Source organism: Chinchilla lanigera, unplaced genomic scaffold, assembly GCF_000276665.1.
Source record: "Chinchilla lanigera isolate Chin_1 unplaced genomic scaffold, ChiLan1.0 scaffold00019, whole genome shotgun sequence".
NCBI lineage: Eukaryota > Metazoa > Chordata > Mammalia > Rodentia > Chinchillidae > Chinchilla > Chinchilla lanigera.
This window is the reverse complement of record NW_004955420.1, coordinates 29,397,041-29,418,128: the sequence shown is the minus strand read 5'-3', so window position 1 is coordinate 29,418,128 and position 21,088 is coordinate 29,397,041. Positions and strand designations below refer to the sequence as shown.

The 21,088-nt window shown below is 53.5% G+C and overlaps 1 protein-coding gene and 1 long non-coding RNA gene across 7 annotated transcripts in view; one reads left to right on the top strand and one right to left on the bottom strand.

The window, feature by feature from the left end:
- Positions 1–427: 427 nt before the first annotated feature.
- LOC106148354 lies at positions 428–14,767 on the bottom strand. The gene is made up of 3 exons (XR_001233711.1): positions 14,698–14,767; positions 13,680–13,784; positions 428–1,634 (listed from the first exon to the last, which is right to left on the bottom strand). It is a non-coding gene; the product is annotated as an uncharacterized LOC106148354 (long non-coding RNA).
- LOC102009952 overlaps positions 14,537–21,088 on the top strand; it is a 7,436-nt gene continuing 884 nt past the window's right edge. Inside the window, exons 1-6 of one of the 6 annotated variants that reach the window (XR_001233706.1) lie at positions 14,537–14,827; positions 16,486–17,014; positions 17,108–17,208; positions 18,881–19,921; positions 20,536–20,626; positions 20,778–21,082. Coding sequence is in view for 1 of the 6 variants with exons in the window: in XM_013513408.1 (XP_013368862.1) it covers positions 14,688–14,827; positions 19,711–19,921; positions 20,536–20,626; positions 20,778–20,878 (543 nt within the window). In the remaining 5 variants the exon portion in view is untranslated. Of the gene's footprint in view, positions 14,828–15,812; positions 17,015–17,107; positions 17,420–18,880; positions 19,922–20,535; positions 20,627–20,777; positions 21,083–21,088 lie in introns of those variants that run through there. The other 5 variants (XR_001233705.1, XR_001233707.1, XR_260775.2 and 2 more) reach the window with 5 other exon arrangements.

Sequence of the window (21,088 nt, the reverse complement as noted above, 5' to 3'; positions counted from 1 at the left end):
CTCACAGAATTCAAGGTTCTTGGGCAGGGATATAGCTCAGGGGCACAGCGCCTGCCTGGCAGATGCAAGTTCCGGAGTTCAGTTCCCAGTACCAATAAAAAAAAAAGATTTCGATATTCTCTGGGGGCTAAGACAAAGATATTTTCTGGGCAACCCTTTTTATTTAGTTACTGAACAGGAGGGGAATTCTGAAGAAAGGCAGGAATCTGAGCAGGGCCATTCAAGGACCTTGGAAATCTACCCAAGGGCTTCTCCAAGTAAGACACTAGTTAATGTAGTAAAAGGCGAATGATTTACATGATCTGAAGAGCAACCAGAGTACACACACTAGTTAATTTAGGAGAACTATGTTATCTCCAGGAGGGCCTCCACCCAGGAGTGAGATGCCTGCAGCTACAGTCTTTGTCCAGTTGAGGTTGGATCCAGGTGTCCTTGGTGGTGATCCTGTCTTATGCTTTGAGGCTTTCTGGCTTCACCCACCATTACAGGCCTCAGTCGGGACTGGTGACTCACAAAGGTTCACTTACAGTGAGTCCACCGCCCATCTCCAGACAAGCGACCTAAGCCTTGGACAGACTTACAAGTAAACACGGAAAGCCGATTAATTTCAGTCCTGCTCAGAGCTGCTTCGTGTGGTCGTCATCAGCAAGTGGTCCTAGTAGTTCAGGTATCATTTGCTCTTCAGGGACGACTAGCAGTTTGTGGAAGGATGGATGCTGTTAGACAGTGGAAGTGTAAACTCTGAATGTCACACACACAGCAGGAGCTCAGCTCTGGTGCAGCTCCTGAGAAGGCGGATCTTCCTCTCACAGCCGCTGGGCCTGGGACCCGGGTGTTTCTTGTAGTTCCCTGTTCCATGAGAGAAGTGCCTCAGTGTTGACAGCTTGGTGGAGATGTTTACATACTTACTGTAGCTGGTCTGTTTTAACCTCTGATTAGGTAAAGTGGCCATCAAATTTAAATTAAGAAAATAGTTTCTAATTATAGACAGAATACATACTTAGAGCAAAAAACCTACCTAGAAAAATGGCTGGGTGGGCCTGAATTTTGCCACTTTAAACACTTCGGTGAATGCACACTTGCATACACTGACACCATCACACCTGCTCCCTGTCAGAAGTGCCTTTCTCGTTAGTACAGGGTGACACACGCGTTCCGGCCCACACATGCCCTGCGGTGCCGTGTTTAGGAGTGACCCATGCTGCGGCACGTGGGTTTACAGGCTCAGTGTGGTCAGGCTCTTATTATTGAAGATGCATAATAGTTGAGCTTTGAATCTCTGGAAGTATGTGATGAATGTTGTACATACATGACTGACATAATCGTGATTTTTAATAGATAAATTAGATAGAGGTCCCTTCTGTTGCTTTCCTTCTTGTTACCCTCCATTATTTTTCCCGTCAGTTAATAGATAAAATGCAGCATTAATAATAAGACGGTACTACCTGGCAGTGTTTCATACGTGGAGACACATGCGCACAGATGCTCTGGCTCCAGGGACACAGGACGGTTGCGTATGGTTCTGTTAGTTTTTGTGCATCAGTTAGCAACTTCTTCAAATTAGCATCACACTTGAGGCAGAGAACGTGCAGCTCAGCCACCCCAGGCACGTTCCCAGAGGGAGGCTCAGTGTCCTGGAGGAGGAGGAGCCGATATTAACCATGGCGAAGACTGAAGACCGCTGTGTGCTTATTCCAGGACCGTTGGATCACAGGGGAACAGGAAAACCAAGAGGAAGCCTTGAGACAGCCCAGCACGGTGCGGCAGTGTCAGACCCTGAAGAACAGAGAGCTCCTAGCGCCTGGGGCGGTTGGGGGCCAGGTCCCCCCCAGCACTGGGTCGGGTCGGGCACAGGCTTCTCCGCAGCAATGCGGGCAGGGCCTCCAAGCTCAGGGGAGGAGGGCTGGGGATTTAGCTCACTGGCATATGCGCCTGCCTGGCAAGTGCAAGGTCATGAGTTCAATCCCCCATACTGCAAAAAAACAAAACAAAACAAAAAAAAAACAACAAAGTGCTGGGAGTACAAGTGTGCACCCCTACAGCCAGCTTTAAGGACACCACTGGGCCAATATGTAACACTGCAGTCTAGACAAAAGATAAACATGCATGGAATCAATGCTGAACTTACTGAAGCTGAAGACTTCTACAAATGTGCAAAAATATTTTTTTCAGTGAAAATGTATATACTTAAATATTTTAAATATCCTAAATCCAAAACATTCCAAAATCCAACATATTTGAGCAACAACATGATACAACTGGAAAATCCCACACCTAAATTCATGTGACAGAATGCAGTCAGAATACAAGCAAGAAAAGAAAGAAAGAAGGAAGGAAAGAAGGGAAGAATAAACAGAAATGCACACTTTGCCATCTACATCCGTGACTCAGAGGTTACTGGGCAGTCAGTGTATGTGATTCAGGTCCTTTGCATGTGTGAGAGTGTTATTGTGGATGTGTGATTTTTGGTGCACGTAAATGTATGCGATATACAGACACACACAGCTTTTAAAACTCTGATGGGAACCCTACCCTAGGCCAGAGCTTCTCAAGCACCGATCCTGAGGTTCTCTCTCCAGAGTTTCCATGCTGCAGGGTCCTCGGCCCACCGGCTTGCTGTTCTGCTGTTGGACCTTGGGGAGGCCTAATGTGGGTCCCAGCCCTTGGCATCTCTCCCCAGGGAATGGCTTTTCCATTCTGGATCCTTCTCAAGGGAAAGCAGGAAGTCAGCATTGTATCCCACCCCCACCCCATCTGGTTAATTTCCTCAAAACACACTTTCAACAGCAAATGCCTGCTTGTAGGGATTTTTCTCACATCAGTAGATTCCAACTGAACTTTCCATTTTTAGAAACACAAACACTTATTAACTGCTCCCAATAAGAAAGAAAAATCCAGATTCTTTCCTTGTATTTTTGATAGCTGCCTATCCTCCCAGGAGAGGGGTACCCACCCTGACTTCTCTGTGATGATTGACAGTGGGAAAATCAAGAAAACAAATCTTAAGCCAGTTTTTAAATTACCTTGCTTGCCGGGCATGGTGGCGCATGCCTGTAATCCCAGCACTAGGGAGGCTGAGGCAGGAGGATCACTGCGAGTTTAAGGCCAGCCTGGGCTACAAGGTGAGTTCAGGTCCAGCCCAAACTGCAAAGCGAGACCCTGTCTCAAAAAAAAAAAAAAAATTACCTTGCCACCCATGATGTGTTTATCACTTTACATCACAGGGATAAAATACCTGACACCTACACCTTAAAGTAAGACAGGATTATTTCAGCTCATGGTCCCAGTGAGTTCAGTCCATGGTTAGCTGTCTCAAAGGCAGAAATGCATGGTGGAGGACCCTGGAGGAGGACAGCTTTGGGCAACAACACACCCAGGTCACTTCCTAGTGACCACCTCTTCCAACCAGGACACACCTCCCAGTAGCACAGTCAGCTGGGAACTTACCCGTGCATGAATCCCCTGATAAGCCAGCATCCCGTGGCCTAGTCACCTCCCAACCAAACCCTCAAGGCTTTGGGGGCATCCTAGATCCAAACCCTAGCAATATGTATGACCATTGGATGAGCCATGTTATGGTGTTGTCTGTCTTGATCTTGACTGATTTACTATGTCCATCACCACATATTTCCTCTCTCCAGTGACACCATGCTAATTCTGTTTCATTTTCTCCCAACCAAAAATCTGAGCAGATACTGAAAAACAGGCTGGCAGAGACCTCCAGGGAGTATCAGCAAACCTGAATCCAAGTGGTTACTGTGCCTGAGTGCGGAGTGACTGGAAAATAAGGTGGTGTGCTGTGTGTGGTGTGGCTGTGGCCTAACCGTGTCCTGGAAGTCCCACCTATTGGGAGCTCGCCCCCAGTCAGGTGGTGTTGATGTGGGTGTCTGTCTCACCTTGTGATGCTTCTCTCTTCCGTGTGCTTCCACCATGGTGCCGTGGTGTGATGCAGTTGGAAGCCTTCACCAGAGCTGGCACCATGCTGTTTCCAGTTTTAGCCTGCAAAACTGTGAACGAAATAAACTTCTTTTCTTCATAAGTCACCCTGGCCTGGGCATTTTAGTATAGCCATGGAAGGTAGACTAAGACATGTGTTTCCCAAATGACAATGGGATTCACAATGCTTGACAACACACTGTTGGGTCCACATATTTGTTTGTTTTCCTAAAGTATTTACCAGGGTGCCCATTACGCACAAGACACTGGAGGAGAGCTAGGGATATAGTGGTGAACGAGTCTTCACTTTCTAGGATCTTCCCGTTTTCTGTGGGAGACAGACACTGGAGCATGCAGTTGAACAATGATTTGGCTTTGGTAAGTACTGGAAAGAGACCTGTTCGATGGTCTGGCGTATGAGCTGTGGTGAGAACGTACCACGTGTGCCTCAAAAGGGTGGGCACCAAGCTTGTGATGCAGCTGTTAGATTCCTGTCAGTCAGGTTGATCCCCAGTGTTGTCCCAGCCTTGCACACCCTTGCTGATTTTCTGATTCATTCTCTGGCAACGATCGGGAATAGAGTATTGGAGTCTCCAACTGTTATGGCTGAATTTTTTGTTTCCACCAAATTCTGTCAATTTTAGTTTCCGATACTTAAGGACTCCTGTTAGATGCGTGTATGTTTTTTTCTTTTTTTTTAATTTTTAAAGCAAAAAAAAAGCTAACAAAACAACAACATTGAAGACAAAAACAAAACCAACACAAAAACAATACATGACCTCAAGACAAAATGATAGGAATTAACAGTGGTTGCTACATTACATACCGTTATCTTCAGTGAAGTTGCTCAGTCCACCAGACATAAGAATGTAAGATTGATCAAACAATCAGAGACAGTAACAAATATGTTAATCATTCATTCTTCATGGTGAGTAGAGCTTTTTAATTGTTATAAAGTGTCTCTTTTTGTCTCAGATAATATTTTTTGTCAAGTTTCTTCCTTTTTTTTTCCGAGACAGGGTCTTGCTGTGCAGTTCAGGCCAGCTGTGAGCTCACTTTGTAGCCCAGGCTGGTCTTGAACTCGCAGTGATCCTCCTGCTTCAGCCTCCCTAGTGCTGGGATTACAGGCATGCGCCACCACGCCTGGCTTGTCAAGTTTCTTTGATCTGAGATGTCTGTAGCTATTCCAGCTCTCTTATGGCTACTGTTTTCCACCAGGATTTTACTTTTCTCTAATTACACTTTTGAGTCTCAATTCTGTTTCTTAAGAGAGCACAGTTTGACCATTACGTCAAATGCACCTGCTAACGTGACCAGGTTTCACCCCAGCTTTGCCACTGCTGTCTGCGTCTTCTCACCCCGCCCCCCCGCCCCCGGGCCCTGTGGCTGCTTCTTTATGGCATAGAGATGCTTCTCAGTGTGCCGGCTACATTTCTTTGCTGTTTCAATTACTATACTCTTTGGCGTTATTTTCTCATTGGTGCCCCTGGGTTTAAGATCATTGTCTGATAAATGCAACCCCTGCACCAGTCAGGGTAGGTTCTAGCTTATCCTCCACTGTGGAGTGTTCTTTTGTGTTGCTCTGATGTCTTGTAACTTCTTCTTGTTGAAAACTGAACACTTTAGGTGATGTAATTGTTCATTCTGGGCAGCGCGACCTGCTCCTGCTGTGCCTTCCCTGGCTGATTCTGTGGTGGTCGCGTGGGTCCCTGGACCGAGTCTTCCCTCCTTGCTCGGCCTGGAGGTCATCCTAGGTCAGTAGCTGGGCCTTTGGGGCTTTCCTGGACTCGCAGTGCAGCGTGTGTGCACAGCCTTAGGGACCCCCAAATCTGTCTGAGCTCTGCATACCCCACAGCGTCCCTGGCACAGATCTTCCCTTATGTTTCTGCCTGGCTCTTGTCTTCCCAAGTTGGCATGAAAGCCTTAGGCCCCTGCCAAGCTGAACTTTGCTACCAGGTGTTTTTCAGAAACGCTCTGGGGATGGGCCTGTCCCTGTGGAGGGAGCTGAGCTCCGCTATCCAAGCACTAACCAGGCCCCACCCTGCTTAGCTTCCAAGATCAGACTAGATCAGGCACGTTCAGGGTGTTATGGCCGTAGCCCGGAGCCGAGCTCTATCAGGTGGACAGTGACCGTGCCCTGTGAACCGGGCTTTCCCAAGGTCACGACACAGGTGACATGATGACGGTTTCGGGCAGGGCCTTTGGGAAGTGTGTTAGCCTGGCTCTCCTCGTGATTGTGAGGCTGCTGGTCTCCCGGGCTACCAAGGAGCTAGAAGGGGCGGGACAGGCCGGGTTCAGTCCCCACCTCGTGGGATGCAGGGTGCAGAGGGGCTGGCACCTGGTGTAGGGTGGGTGTGGGTGGCAGTGATGGTGAACCTTTTGGAGCTCTCGGTGACAGTCAGCCTGCTGTGGCACGCAGGCTGTCGGTTCACCACCACTGCCCTATGGCAGAATTAACTGGATAATTCAAGGTGGTTAGTGGAGAGGGGTTTGAGTGTTTCCCTGATAAATGAGTCTGTGTGAGGTGGTAGATGTTAACTACTCTGATATACCAGTCTTAAATGTCACACTGGCCCTCAGAAATATGTACAATTACTGATAAAAATACTGCAAAGCACGTGTCCTCACTGTCGTGACTGAACTTCAGTAGTTTTTCTTGGGTAAGAGCTCTTTAGGTTACTGAAAGCCTTCAGTTAACTTCCAGAGTTCTGAAAAATGTTGGTTTGTGGCCCCAGCCCCGATTTCCTGTGGCTGTGGAGCGTGGGTGCGTGGTGTGGCTGTGTCAGTTTTGAAAGTCCCCACTGCTGACCTTGGGGGTCGCCCTGTGCAGCCCCTCCTTGACCTGGGAGGTGACGGCCGCTGGGTCGTCCCCTCCTTCTTTTCCTCTCCCCAGCTCTCAGGAAATTTTTGCCTGGAGGTCTGATTAGGTTCTACTTACATCTTTCTGGCAAAACCTTCACATCGATGTTTCATGTTGGTGTAGCATCCTGCTGGGGGCTCCTGAGGCCAAGGCGTCCTACTGTTAGTGAGGCTAGGTTTACCACTTGGTTGTGGTGCTAGCAGCTGGATCTTTCCACTTTTCTCTTTGAATTGATAATGTGATTTATGGGATGACGCATTAGCATTATCTTAATTTCTTATTCCTCGACTGTCCTTTATCTGATGGTTTTAGAGCCATTGAGAATCCTTGCCTGGCCAAGCAGAGTGGTGCACACCTGAAATCCCAGCACTTGGGAGGCTGAGGCAGGAGGATCACTTCAAGTTTGAGGCCAGCCTGGGCTCCATAGTGAGTTCAAGGCCAGCCTGAACTCAAAATTGAGACCCTATCTCAAGGAAAAAAAGGAGAAAATCCTTGCCTGAATCAATCATGGGAGGTTGCTAAGGAGTGACTTTCCAATTCTTTGTGAATCACAGTGGGCTCATTCTGCAAAAATTGGTCACTCAGTGTGCTGTGATCCACTTCCGTCGTCTCCTTGGAGTTGCCCCCGCTCCCTTTTATTCTGGCTCCTGGCCTCTGTAGCCCACCTCCGTTAATTTTTGAAGATTTGTGTTCTTTTGTCAGCACAATGTCCCCCTTCTCTGACCCCTGCAACTCCAAGCCTGGAGCCAGACTTTTCTTTAAGGACTCAGGTGTGAGGAATTAGACACCAGGAGCTGGAAGAGAGATGCGTGTGATCTTGAGTACAGACGTTCGCAGCTGGGGTGTGCTGCACGGGTGCAGCTCTTGCCTCTGACTTCCAGTCTAGCTCCACGTGGAAACCAGGACAGACGACAGGGGTGCATCTGTGGTGTCGGCACCAACCCGCCCTTTTCGTTGGAATCTGGAGCCTCCATGGGTGTTTAGTATAAGAAGAGAGTAAGGAACTTATGGTGGGCTGACATATCTAATCGTACAACTATCTGGTTTCCACATAATTAACAGAGTGCTTGGCAGGTTGAAGGTTTTCAATAAGTGCTTTTTAAATAAATAATGTGCTAAAGCATCTCCATGTAATTATTGCCATCCTCATAATTCAGCCTGAGCTTAATGTCACCACATTAAATAATGAATATTCAGAGATTCTTGAGCTACGCATTATAAAACAGTCCTCACTATTGATTAAAACACAGGCAAATACTTGGTGCCTGTGGTGGATGGACAACTGGTGGTCAACTTATAACACTCAGCTGAGCTGAGTAAGCTGGTGCTGGGTGTGGGAGGCCCACCTGAGATGTCGCTGGCAGCATAAGAGGCAGACCTGGAGAAGAAGTAAGGCTGTTGGGAGCTGGGAAAGGCTGTTGGAAGCTGTTGAGAAGCTTTAAGGAGCTGTTGGTTCTCTTGGAGGAGCTTGTCATGCTGGTTTTCCTGATGAACTCGGCTGTTTTCATCCTCCAAGGAGCTCGGTACCTTGTTGTCGCTGAGAATGGCTTCGGTTCACTTTGGGGAAGCTCTGGTCCTCACTCTGAGCATCGCTTCCTGGCTCCAGAGAGGAATACGGTGCACTGCTTAGTCTCCTGGTGAAGCTTGTCGCGTTGGCTTTCTTGATGGGAACTCAGCTGTTTTCACCACTGGAGAAGCTCAGGACCTCACTGTTGCTGAGGATGGCTGTGGTACTTTTCGGGGGAGCTCTGGTTCTTATTTTGAGTGTTGCTTCCTGGCTCCAGTGCAGATCCCTCAACCTGCTAGCACAGATCCTTCATCCTGCTGGCACAGACTTTCTAGCTTCCACCACTGACCTCTGGGCCTTCACAGTGCAGATCCATGAAACAGGCCTGCATGAGACATTGCCATAGGCTCTAGGCCTCCAGGTAGACTCATGGGAGGCATTGTTATGGGCTCTAGGTCTTCAGCTGGACTCATGCAGGACGTTTCCATGGGATCCGGGCCCTCGGCTGGATTCCTTGGTCTTAGTGTGTGGACAGATTTCCTGCACTCTTGTATGTGATTCTTTGGGTGACTATTATAAATAATCTTATAAAATATGTATCCTGTGTCATATTGTTCTCCTTTGCAAAACCCCAGAAACCACAACAGTGCAGATCCTGGTTTGTTTATATATTAAGGAAACAACTCCTGCAAATATAGGGTGACCTTAAGGATGTGAACGAAAGATATTTAAAGCATTAAATAGGTACGGGTAGGTAGGTGTTTGTTGTCAGCAAAAGGGAGATGAATGATCAGGAAGCAGGAAGTTTAGCCTTGTTCCGGAGAAGAGGGGGGATTTGGCGCTGTTGATAGCTCTACCTCACGCGTGCTGGGTTCTGAGAGAATTCCACTCACAAAGCAGGTAGTGGTAGTAACTGGGAGACCCTTGCTCCCTTCCTCCCCACGCTGACAGGGGTGGACAGAGCAGTGCCCGTCATGGGGACAGGAAGGTGGTGGCGAGGAGACTGGTTTCGGTACACCTCACCACCAGGTCCCACAACCCGGGCCCTGCCTGTGTCTCTGTCCTTCACCTCCCCAGAAGGGCGTTCACGCAGATCCGCCCGTTACGAGCAATGTGTGCATTATTATCTTTTCCCTTACATGCTCGTGAGTGCACACGCACATTCTTTTTTCTGACTGTTTGAGATTAAGTTGCAGCCATCATGTCTCTTCACCTCTAAATAGTATTTGAAAAACAATAACATTTTCTTATTTATGCAACCTCAAAGCTGGGCACGGTGGTGCTCCTATAACCCCACTTCCTTGGGAGGCAGAGGCAGGAGAATTGCAAGCCTGAACCCATCCTGGGCAATTTAGTGACTCGCTGAGACCCTGTCTCAAAAAATTAAAAATTAAAAATTAAAATTAAAAGGGCCTGGGGATTCCCAGGGATGGTGGTGTGCACCTGTAATCCCAGCACTTGGGAGGCTGCATAAGGAGGATTTCCATAAGTGTGAGGCCCGCCTGGGCTACATAGTGAGACCCTTCTCACTCCCAACCCCCAAAAGGGCTGGGGCGGAAGCACAGGGCAAAAGCCCTGCGTTCAATCCCCAGCACCATTGAAAAAAATAAAAGGAAGACATGTGACCTTAACGTAGTCATCAAACTCAGAAAATTGAACGCCGGTGCGGTTCTTCTCCCTGACTGAGGGTCTGGGTACAGTCTCACCACTTGCATTGTTAGCATCCTGCACAGCTCCGCCCACTCCTGTCCTCTGCACTGCTTCCTCAGCTGCCGTGGGTCCTGGTGCCTGTGATGTGACTTTCTGCGCCCCTGCCTGACGTCCTCTCGTGGCTCCAGGCTGTGCCAGGGTCCGGGGTGGCTCCCGTGTGTCCGCCGCCCTGTGCTGGCAGCGTGGGTCCTGCCGCGGCCATCTGGCAGGGGGTGGCACCTTCACTGGAGGAAGCGGTCAGGCCCCAGGCCGTTGTTCCCGCAGGAGCTCACGCTGGCATCAAGGTAAGGAGTTCTCATGAGAGCGACTTGTAGTGAGCAGAGCAATGCCAGCCTCTCTTGCCCTCTGCGTTCTTCTCTCTCCCCCAGCTCCGACTGTGATGCTATCTGCCTTGTTATGGTGTAGCCAGCAGGGTCCTCGCCAGAGGCCGGGTGGGGCACTGAGCTCAGACATTCACCCTCCCCTCTGTGAGGGTGATAGCATCTGATTTCATTTATTTATTTATTTGCTTATTTATTTACTCACTTTTTGAGATGGAGGTCTCACTGTGTAGCCCAGCCTGGCCTTAAACTCACAGTGATCCTCCTGTCTCAGCCTTGCAAGTACTGGCATTACAGGTGGGCCACCACTTACTCTTTAGCAGGCGCCCAGCCTCGGACATTGTGTCATAGCCACAGAACACGGACAGGTGCAGCCCTGCCGCAGGGCACTGTGGCTGTAGCCCATGCTGTGGGTTTGTCCTGTTATCGACGATGTGCACGTCATCTGGTAAATGTGGCTTATGTCAGGCTTCCCCACTGCTGAATTACTATTTCTCCTTTGATAATTAGCAAGCACTTTGATGTGACACATTTTGAATCTGTACATATTGCATTCCTCACCAAACTTTCACCTCTTCTTGTCTGAAACATCTCCCTAATTTTAGAATACAGGTGATATGTGCCTGTCTGTACAGCAGGTGGAGCAGGAAGTTTTATTGGACTACATTTCCCTGGAGGCTGAAATAGCTGCAGAGTGCGGGGACTTTAGCTGACTGATTCGTCCGACAGCAGACCGATCAGGTCATCGTACAAGCATAAACAACACTGGTGAAAAGCATGAGTCCACGCTGGCTACAGCCCATAGGCCCTGGTTAGCCTCGTCTGTCCCTTGGAGCCTGGCAAATCCTGCCCAAGGTGACCCAGTCAGCCTTCATTTTTCTCAGCCTGGAAAACCCTTCATCTCTCTGCCGAGTGAATGAATGTGTATTTTCAGAGGTGGTTGGTTTCATAGCCAAGGTTCTTTCCTGGGGTGGAGCTTTCCTTGTTGACAAGAAGCCTGAAACTTGTGAAGGTCTGGAGGTCCCTTGGTAGGGGCTTCACGGGCACACCTGGCTTGGCTTCCGCTGCCCCTCGCACGTGGCGCACAGACCTCCTTTCTAAAGGGAGGGTTTGTTTTACTTGTGTTGGTTGTGGGTGATGTGGTTTCCGGACATACGGCGTATGAAAAAGTAGTGACTCAGAGGGAAGGTACCAAGTAACAAAGTTGTGCTGGGTTTTTAAAGACTGTGGCTCGAAGATAGAATTATTACCACAGATAAATGACAGAATTATTTTCATTTATTTGCATGCTGGCAAACAGAAATAATACATATGGCTTACCCAAAACTTAAATATAGGATGAGACTCCATAGCTGTCTTAGTTACTTTGTCATTGGTGGGACAAAATATCTGACACCCACAAGTTAAAGGAGGAGAGGTTTATTTCACCCATAGTTTGTAGAGATTTCATTCTATACTTGGTCAGCTCCAAAGCAGGGCAGCGTGGCAGAGGGGCATCGCGGAGGGTAAACAGTTCATGGCAGGGTAGGCAGGCAGGAAGTGGAAGCAGTAGCAGCAGCAGGCCTCCCTTTCCCTTTTATTCTGTCCAGGCTACAAGCCTATTGGCTGGTGCCACCTACACCCAGTGTGAGCCTTCCCACTATCCACACCCAGAGCTAAGCTAAGCCAATCAGTGGACTAATCCAATATCACAGTCTAAATCCAGTATCACACGTCCACGATCCAGCCATCTCCCCACAGTCCCACCTATGAGTGCGTGAGGCTGTGGGGGACATCTAGCTACAAGCCATAACAATAGCGGTTGTCATAAAGGAAATGGACAGGCAAGTGTTCTTTAAGCTAAAAAGCTATGCAGCGAGAGACTAAACCTAGCTTTAATTGAAATATAATTAACATCCAGTGGGAGGCAGGTGTCTTGAGCACTTGACGCGTTTTGGCTTGATGGGTCACCATCAGAAGAAGACATTCCGACCACCCCAGGAAGTTCCCTCTTATCCCCGCCCGTCAGCACCCAGTGCCCAGGTGGAGCCGCTGCTCACTTCTGTCCCTGTACCCCTGGGAGGTGGCCGCTGCTGCGGGGGTGGTTGGGCCTGTTGTTGATCTCCACAGGAAGAGGGTCCTGCAGCATGTGTTCTTTGTGGTATCTATTGTCTGTACCCAGCACTGCCTTGAGCTTCACCCATGTGGTCAGACTTTTTAACCTCTGTATGATGGGCCCAATGTATTATAAAGCAAATTCCAAACAGAGTATCATTTCATTCATACACATTTCAACAGGTCGCTCTAACAGATAAGGAGCCTGTGAAGAGTCTACGATATCACACCTGAAAGCAATCAGTACAGTTGGCTACAGTGGCCCACATTTATAACCCCAGGAACTGGGGAGGCTGAGGCAGGAGGATCCCCACAATTTTGAGCCCAGCCTGGACAATTTAACAAGACCCTGTCCCAGAATAAGGACTGAAGAGGGAGGAGTACGTCTGCAGGGTTTGAGCCCTAGGTCTGGAGTACCTTCCCCCAAAAGGAGTCAGGAAAGAGCTCAGGAAATCACAGTGTGATCTCAGTCGGGGCGGCGCTGGGGGCCGTGGCCGTCTGTGGCAGGGTGAGAAGTGGGAGGGGAGCACTGTGACTCCTGGGCAGCTCTGGGGAGGCGCAGAGACCCCGTACACACCGGATGCCTGGCGGTGCCAGCTCACCAGCTCCGGCCTGGGGCCCTGGGCAGCAGCTCCCTCTCGGTGCCAGCTGCGGTCAGGCCTGGCCCCAGGACAAGCAGCCACTCCCGACCCCACATGCCACAGAGGAAGGCGTCTCAGCCCAGGCACCCACCGCGCTTTGTTGACATTTAATTTCGGCCACCAGGGCTTGGTCACAGGCCCGGGTTCCAGTGACCATGCTTGCACACACTCTTGTGTTCACTTGAAAACGCCTTTCACATTGGCATTTCTGGCTTAAGAACTGGTGTGGACTGACCGGCCTGGCGTGCAGAGGGGCGGGAGTACTGACGGTCCCGGTGCGTGTCCATCCCGGCCGGCCCCACCTCAGCCTCTGCGGCTGCCATGTGCTTCTACCCACCGACAGCCCCACTTGGGGCTCCGGGCACAGGCCCAGGGGTGGCTTGGGATGGGCTCCCCGCCCCGCCAAACGTGTGTCTCTAGCAGGCAGGTGAGCGTAGGGTGTCTTTCCCTCCGCACCTTGAAGGATGTATTTGCTCTGGGTGTGAGAACCTGTACCAACCTGAAATGCTGTCTGCTCTGTGTGCTTAAATGGTGACAACAGAAACGATAACAGAGAAAACTTTTCTCTTTTAGAACCATCTCTGGGCACAGGCCTCCCCCTGGGCCATTACCTTTCTGTAATAATCCAGAAAGTCAGGAATTATATTGCTGCACGTCCTCATGAATCTTCTGTCCTGTAGCACTTCCCGCGCTGCTTTGAATTGTAAAATACCTCCCTTCAACAGAAGTGAAAAATTAAAGATTAGAATTGTTTCAGCTGATGACCAGAATAAATATTCTTCAAGCAAAACAAACAAAACTAAAAAGAGCTACTAGACCGGCGAGAGACGAGCCTCGTCTTAACTGGGACGGAATAGCACATGACACCGCTTGACAGTCGGCGTGTCACAGGCCACTGTCATGTGAAACCGGAGGTGAGTGCAATGGTTGATACACTGTGTCAGCTTGAGAGGTCTAAAGTTTAACCAAGCGGCTCAGCAGGGAGCCGGGGTCCTCAGTTTGTGAACATCCTCATCCTGTGCAAGAGGAGGGCGCGGAGACGGTGGGAGTGCTGCACCGCCCTGGGGGACGGCAGCTGCCTTACAGTATAAGGGAGGAGAAGCTTGCCCTCCCCCTTTTGCTCCTGCTGCTTTCGTTGTCTTCTGCTGCCTTGAACTGTTGCCCTCTGCCATGTGCCTCCCTGCCTTGGAGCCAGCTGAGTCTGGATTGAAACCTCCACAAACTGTGAGCTAAATAAACCTGTCCTTCCTTAATTTTGGTTGTCGGTTATTTTGTCTCAGCGAGAGAAAAGTGATCAAGACGTTGAGGCTCTCGGCCAATGTCCCCTCCCGTGCCCTCCTGACTGTGTGGCCGGCAGAGGCAGCCCCGCTCTGGCCCCGCTCCCAAGCCGGGCGCTGCCTTTGCACTTACTGATGTGTACTGTGGGGCTGGCAGGCGAACCCAGGCCTCGCTCGTGCCCGGAGCCTCCTACTGTGAACTCACACGCACGCCTGTTTGCTCTGGACGGGGGCGGGGCATCTCGGGGTGGCTGTACAGTGGGGCGGCTGAGAGCCCTGGTGTGGGAGTCTGCGCGTGGGGCTCCCAGCCTCTGTCCCCCGTAAGCCCGTGGGAGTGGCGGGATGTCCTCACCAATGGAACGCGACGCTTTCTCCCGTCATCCTAGCAGCCCTCCTGCAGGCTGCAGTGAGCAAGGCGCCCGGGCGAGGCCCACGCGGCCAGGAACAGGTGCCGGGGTCCCTCTCAAGGAGCTGAGGCCTTGGTGAGTCTGTGGGACGGAACCCCAGGGGCGCGCGGGTTAGGAAACGGGTCCTTCCCCGAGGGATCCTCAAAAGAGATCCAGACCGGTGCCAAGGCCGCGGACGTCTTCGGCGAGGTTGTTCTGCAGAGGCTGCAGGGCAGCGGACCTGAGCGGCCAGAGGCGAGGACGCGCCTGGCGGGCTGCGGCATACACATGGAGGGCGAGGGGTGTGTGTCTCGCACTGTCTCCCCCGGCGGTGCAGGTGCCACCTGCTCCCTGTTCCTGAGACTTCCTGTCCCGGGCGTTTTGGTTTCTGCCCTGGCTGGCGTGTGCTTTGGTGCCTGTGGTTTTCAGTTCGTGGGTACTTGGTGACTAACGAGGGCCCAACCTGTTTTAACCAGTTCTGTAGCCTGCTCAGATCATGTTTCCCTTCCCAGAGCGTTAGGACTTGTTCCTCAGCTTGTTTGTTCTCGCTGTCTGAGTGTTACAGATGAAAAGACGGGATTCTTGTCTTAAGGGAAATTTTTTTTGCCTTCGTTTTTTGCAGTGCTGGGATGGAATCCAGGGCCTTTGCCCTGAGCTACTTCCTCAGTACTTTTCATTTAAAAAAAATTTTTTTTTAATTTTAGACCAAGTCTTGCTAAGTTGTTCAATCATACAGGGCAGGCTCAAACTTCCAGCCCTCCTGCCTCAGCCCCACAGGGAACTGAGCTCACAGGTGAGCACCAGGTGCCTGCCTGCCTGGAGGGATGACTCCAGCGGGAGTCATCTGGGGCGAAGTCATGTGCCCCTTGGTCGGGACCTGGACGTAAGCCGGCTGTCCCGATCCTGAGCACGAAGCTGCCTTGTCCCACAGCGGCCGCAAGTGATCCTCAGAGTCATTTGTTTATTTACTTCCTGTTTCCCTCCTGTTCAGGTTTTTTTTTTGGTGTTTTTGAGGCAGGGTCTCACTATGCAGTTCAGGCTGGCCTTGAGCTCACTTTATAGCCCAGGCTGGCCTCAAACTCGCAGCGATCCTCCTGCCGCAGCCTCCTGAATGCTGGGATTACAAGCATGCCCCACTACACCCACCTCTGTTCTATTTCTAAGGCTGAAATATCCCTTTATTCATTTTTCACTAGGATAAGCCAGATCACCTCATCTGACGACAGCTTGTTTATGTAGTGTGCCTATTTATTTATATACAGATGTGCATTTTAATTCCTTCCTTTCTGGTTCAGGAAGCCATGTTGGTAATGAATTTTCATTAAAGTGGTACAAGAGTGGAAAATGAAATAAACTTCGACACATTTTCCAGAATAATCAACACCAGCTGAACGTGAGAACCAAACAATTATTACCTCCAGAATCAGCCCCCTGTTATTAAAATGCAATTACACTCTGAGAAGTCACCCGGCAGGGGGTTGTGCTTATTTTTTTCTCAGTCATTTTCACACATTTTCTCAGGGTCCAGGGACACTGCCTTCTCACTCTCCTAAAACTAAACCACCACAGGGCTCAAGGATACAAGAACTTGGTTCTTTTTCTTTTTGTCTTTTTGAGACAGGGTCTCGCTATGCAGTTCAGGCTGGCCACGAGCTCACTTTGTAGCCCAGGCTGGTCTCAAACTTGCAACCTGAGTGCTGGGATTATAGGCATGCGTCGGCACCACGCTCGGCAAGAACTTGTTTCTTCCTCAGTTGATTTCAGAGCTGCCAGTCACACAGAGAGTCAGCCCAGTCGCGTCGTCTGCAGACGTGTTTATGTGACTCACACAGTGTGTTACAGCTGCACAAGCCTGGCTGCCCATGCAGAGCGTCACCTGTCCACACTGGACTGGTAGCTTCTCTGGGGACTGGGAGAGCTCAGCGCTCCTCTCAGAGGCACAAGTCCTCCAGGGCCCTCTGTCCCCACAGGCCGGTCCAGGTTTGCTTTCCCGGCAGGGCTGGGGGAGAGAGGGTCCCAGCATCGCCCTCCCGGAGCCACAGCCATCCCGACTGCGGGGTCTCTGGGAGACGGCTGCAGTGGCAGTGGGGACGTACATGCAGCGGGGTTCCTGGCAGCTAAAGACAGAAGGAGCCACAGGCCTCCTCCAGACACCCCGCCTCCTTCGAGCACTCGTCCCCTTGTCTGCACCGCTTTCTGCAGCAGCTCTGGAGTCCTCTTTCCCGAGGGTCTGCAGTTGCCCTGTCTTGGCTGCCCCGATGTCCAGGACGTCTCCCTTCCACGGTCAGTTTGAGGCTGGGGAGGAGCCAGGCGGCGCACAGCACTGGGTCTGGTGAACGGGTGGATGGGGACGCGTCGTCATTGTGTTTTCACCAGCTGTGTCTGCACGGGATGGCCCTGGGCAGCAGCCGTCACCGCAGTTGTGGGCACCCCGGCAAAGACGCTCACAAGGGATTACTGCAATACACTTAAAAAATGTAAGTTTCGATCGGCCCCTGCATGCAGGGGCTGATCCTGAGGACCGTGGCCTGCAGGGACATCCCTGAGGACACACAGGGCCCACAGCCTGGCCTGGGTCTCCCTTAGCTCACTCTGGAGTCTCTGTAGAGTGGACGGAGCTGGGCAGCAGGGACACAAGCCTGAGCAGGACCCGGCCTCTCCCTGAAGCACACAGCTAGGGGGAGAAGGGTGAGGTCACGATGGTCACCGGAACAGGCGAGACCGGGGGGCAGCTCTGGGGCTGTGGGTGCGGGCGCCCTCCCCCTGAGGTGGGCCGCAGGGCGCTGGGGCGGTGAGGCTGGAGGAGCCGGGAGTCGGGCGAGGGCTGTTGGGAGAGCCGCCAGGGCCTGCAGAGCCAGGGTGGGTGCAGGGCTGCTGCCCGCGGGCCACGTGTGGACACTGCCTGGTGCCCCCGTGGCTCCTGCTGGACGGGTGGCGTGTGCACTCACGGGCAGGAGCGGCCGGGCTGGCATTCGCGTGGCTCCTCCGAGTCACCCAGGGCCGGGGGCCGAGGCGCGAGGACGAGGCCCGGGCCTTCGTGTGCGCCCTCCCCTCTGCACCTGGCTTTGGCTGCAGCCCTGCCGGCCTCGCTGTCACAGGGCCCCCGGCTTGGAGGACGAGCAGAGCTGCTCCGGCACCTCCTGGGCAAGTCCGCAGGTGGCCAGGTCAGGGCCTGGGGGATGCAGCTGCGAAGGCGTCGCGGGCAGGTTATGTGGACAGTGTGGCCGAGGGTCAGGGTCACGGGCTGCGGGGTCTGCAGACCTCGCCGGCCAGATGGAAGCACACAGGCTCGTGCCGCCATGGCAGTGCTGGCCGCTAGGTGGAGCTCTGAGGCAGCGCTGCCGGCGTGGAGTCTGTCCCTAGGAGCAGAGTCCCCGACACATCTGCAGGACCCGCCCGGCACCTCCAAACCCTCCAAACCCTGCCTCAGGGCTCTGCAAGCCGGAAGCTGCAAGGCCCACAGGGGCCTGAGCTCGTCCTCGGGAGGCCTGCGGCCCCTGTCTCCAGGTGGTGCCATGCCCACAAGACCCAGACGCACCAAACCAACAGCAAGACGCGGGCAGGTGCTGGGCTGGATCCTCAGCTCTCCTCGCCCCCATCCTGTCACCCCCCTGATGTCTTTCGGGCACTGGGTGGGCGACCGGCTGAGCCCTCCCACTCGACCCCTCATCCTGGGCAGTGACACCGGGGCGTCCGTGCTCCGGAGCCGCTGCGAGCGCTGTGTGAAAGCAGAACAGAGGCAGCAGGCGGGCTGTGGAGGGCCCAGCCCCTCCCGCGCTGCCCTGGCACCAGCCTTCCTTCCTGGTCCCTGTCGCTGCTCACCCGTGTGCTAGGCCCGCCTGGGCGGTCACTCTTCAGATGTCCCCGGGCCCTGTGGTGGCTGGGGCTGCCCGTCCAGGTCTGGCTTTAGAACTCCTGGCTCTGGGCCTCACCTGGTGTCTTCCTGATCAGAGACCTTGCAGCAGGGAGCCACGGGCCGCTCACTCTGAGGCCTCTTCTCCTGGCTCCTGGGTGGCCAGCGTCGCAGGGCGTCCTCAGGGAACCTCTTCCTCCGCGCTTGCAGAGGGAGGGAGGGGTGGGGATGAGAGAGAGGACCGGCCGGCAGACCCAGCCCCACCTCCAGCCTCAGTTGCCCCTGTGTCTCCACAGGGTCCCGCTGGGGTTAAGGCCTCAACTGTGATTTTGGGGACACGACTCAGCCTGCAGCAGCACCCCGGCAGTGTCCAGGAGATTTCCTGGCTGTGCACTTGGAAGCCCTGGCCGGGCCGTGGGAGGCAGGCCGGAGCGCCGGGGTGGCCCGTGAGGACGGAGCGTGGGTGCAGAGTGCGGGGACCAGGAGGGCCTCGGGGAGGTGGGGTGTGGCTGCCGGCTCCTGGCGAGGACCCCGCTTTCCCTGCTGCGCTGTGGAGCGTCCCGGATGCTAGGGGCCGGGAGTGGGCGGCTCCGGGGGCTGGGGGGGGGTTGTTTCCGTTCTGGCTTCTGCACCACTCAGCACATGGGACGGGTGACTGCTTCCGCGTGTTTTTGTCCGCTTTGTCACATCGCCTGAACTTTTTTCCTTTGGGACATTTGAGCTGAGAAACTATTAAAAATAATGAGAGTTCAGCAAGGCAGCCAGTTACAAAATAAATGTGCAAAAATCAATACCTTTCCTATTTCCAAGAGTAGCCACTTAGAGAAAATAATGGAGAAGAAAGGTCTCGTTCTTGGTGGAGACGGCGACATTTATCACCGCAAAGCCAACTCCTAGGAGAGATGGATGCAGCTGCCCTCCTCCTCCTCCTCGCCGGCATCGCCTCGGCGGGGGACGCTGTGTTCGCACTGCAGTGTCCCGGGTCCCCAGTGCAGCGGGGGGCTCGGGGAGGTGACCGGGCCGTGGGCTGAGCTCCTTCGCTGTTAGGAGCTGGGCCGAGGAGGGGTCCGGGGCCACCTGAAGCTCTGTCTCCCTCCTCGCTTCTCCTTCCCGTCCGCCTCGGCAGGAGCGGCCTTCCTCCGCCACACGTCCTGTCCTGGAGCCGGCGCCCACGTAAGCACTTCGGAGCCAGAACTGTGAGCCGGACGTGTCCTTGCTGTGACCCAGCGACGAGGACCGTGACCAAGGGACGGGAGAAGACCAAGGCTGCTGCGTGGGCCGGTCCGGCCCCTGGGGGAGGGGCTCTGGGCCCCTGTGGCTCTGCGCTGCTCACCAAGGTGGATGGTGCTGGCCTCTGGAGGGCTGTGGGGATGGCTTCTGCCTGGGGATGGCTCAGGAGACCACGCTGGCCCAGCCGGGTGGACACAGGGCCTGAGGCCCTTGGGAGGGGCTCCCAGTGTGACCGCAGTGCCTCAGGTCTGGGCTGGGTGCGGACCGAGATGGAATCCAGGCTATTTTACCCCAGGAACATTTAAGGCGGCCTTGGCCCAGCCTGGCTGGGGTGAGAAAGCAGGTGTACCTGTCGGGGCGATCACTCTGGCAAAGGAAGAGAGCCGAGTGTAACTGCCCACCACACAAAATAACACCGCCACACAAGATGCCCACCGCCTCCCGGATGTGGCACACCAGTGCCCGTGGCTCAGCCGGGCAGCCACCTCGTCCACTGTCACGGCAGCCAGCAGTAAGCCAGAGACAGCGTGGCCCGTGATGGCCGGTGGGCAGCACCCTGCCACCTTGTCCCCCTGGGGCATTTCTCTGTGGCCAGAGCCCGGCCTGGCAGTCACCTGTTAGAACTGTCCCCGCCCGTCCATGGCTCTGTCCCCCGCAGGCGTCTTTAGGGTCTCTTCCTGGTGAAATTGCACAGGGACCCTCCTCTCGGGGTCTCTTTCAGGGCGAGCCTCGATGGATGGACAGACAGAGACGAGAGGTGTGGATAGACACAGCGCGGACGACAGTGACAGAGATAGGGAGATACAGCACAGGTGCGGGATGGCAGAGGCAGAGACAGGCACGGAGAGGGCGAGGGGACAGCAGGGGTCTGCGGCTCCTCTGCTCCGTGCAGCGGGGTGCAGGGAACTCCCGCGCTTCTCTCGGTGCCCAAGGCGCCCATCGCCTGGTTCTGTTCCTCCACAGGCTGGCACTTTCCCGGCAGGCCCGGTCTCTGTTCTTCCACCCTGGAGGTCCGGCCAGAAAGCCCAGGATTTGTTTTTGTTGGGAGCCCTAAGGAGACGTGAGATGAGCCAGCCATGGCTCGACCTCAGCCACCCTGCGAGACCAGTGACGGGAGGCGTGTGGCCGGGCGTGTCTTGAGGGCCCAATGGTGGGAGCCGTGTGGCCGCGCGTGTCCCAGGCCTGTGGTGGGAGGCGTGTGGCCGCGCGTGTCCCGGGCCTGTGGTGGGAGGCGTGTGGCCGCGCGTGTCCCGGGCCTGTGGTGGGAGGCGTGT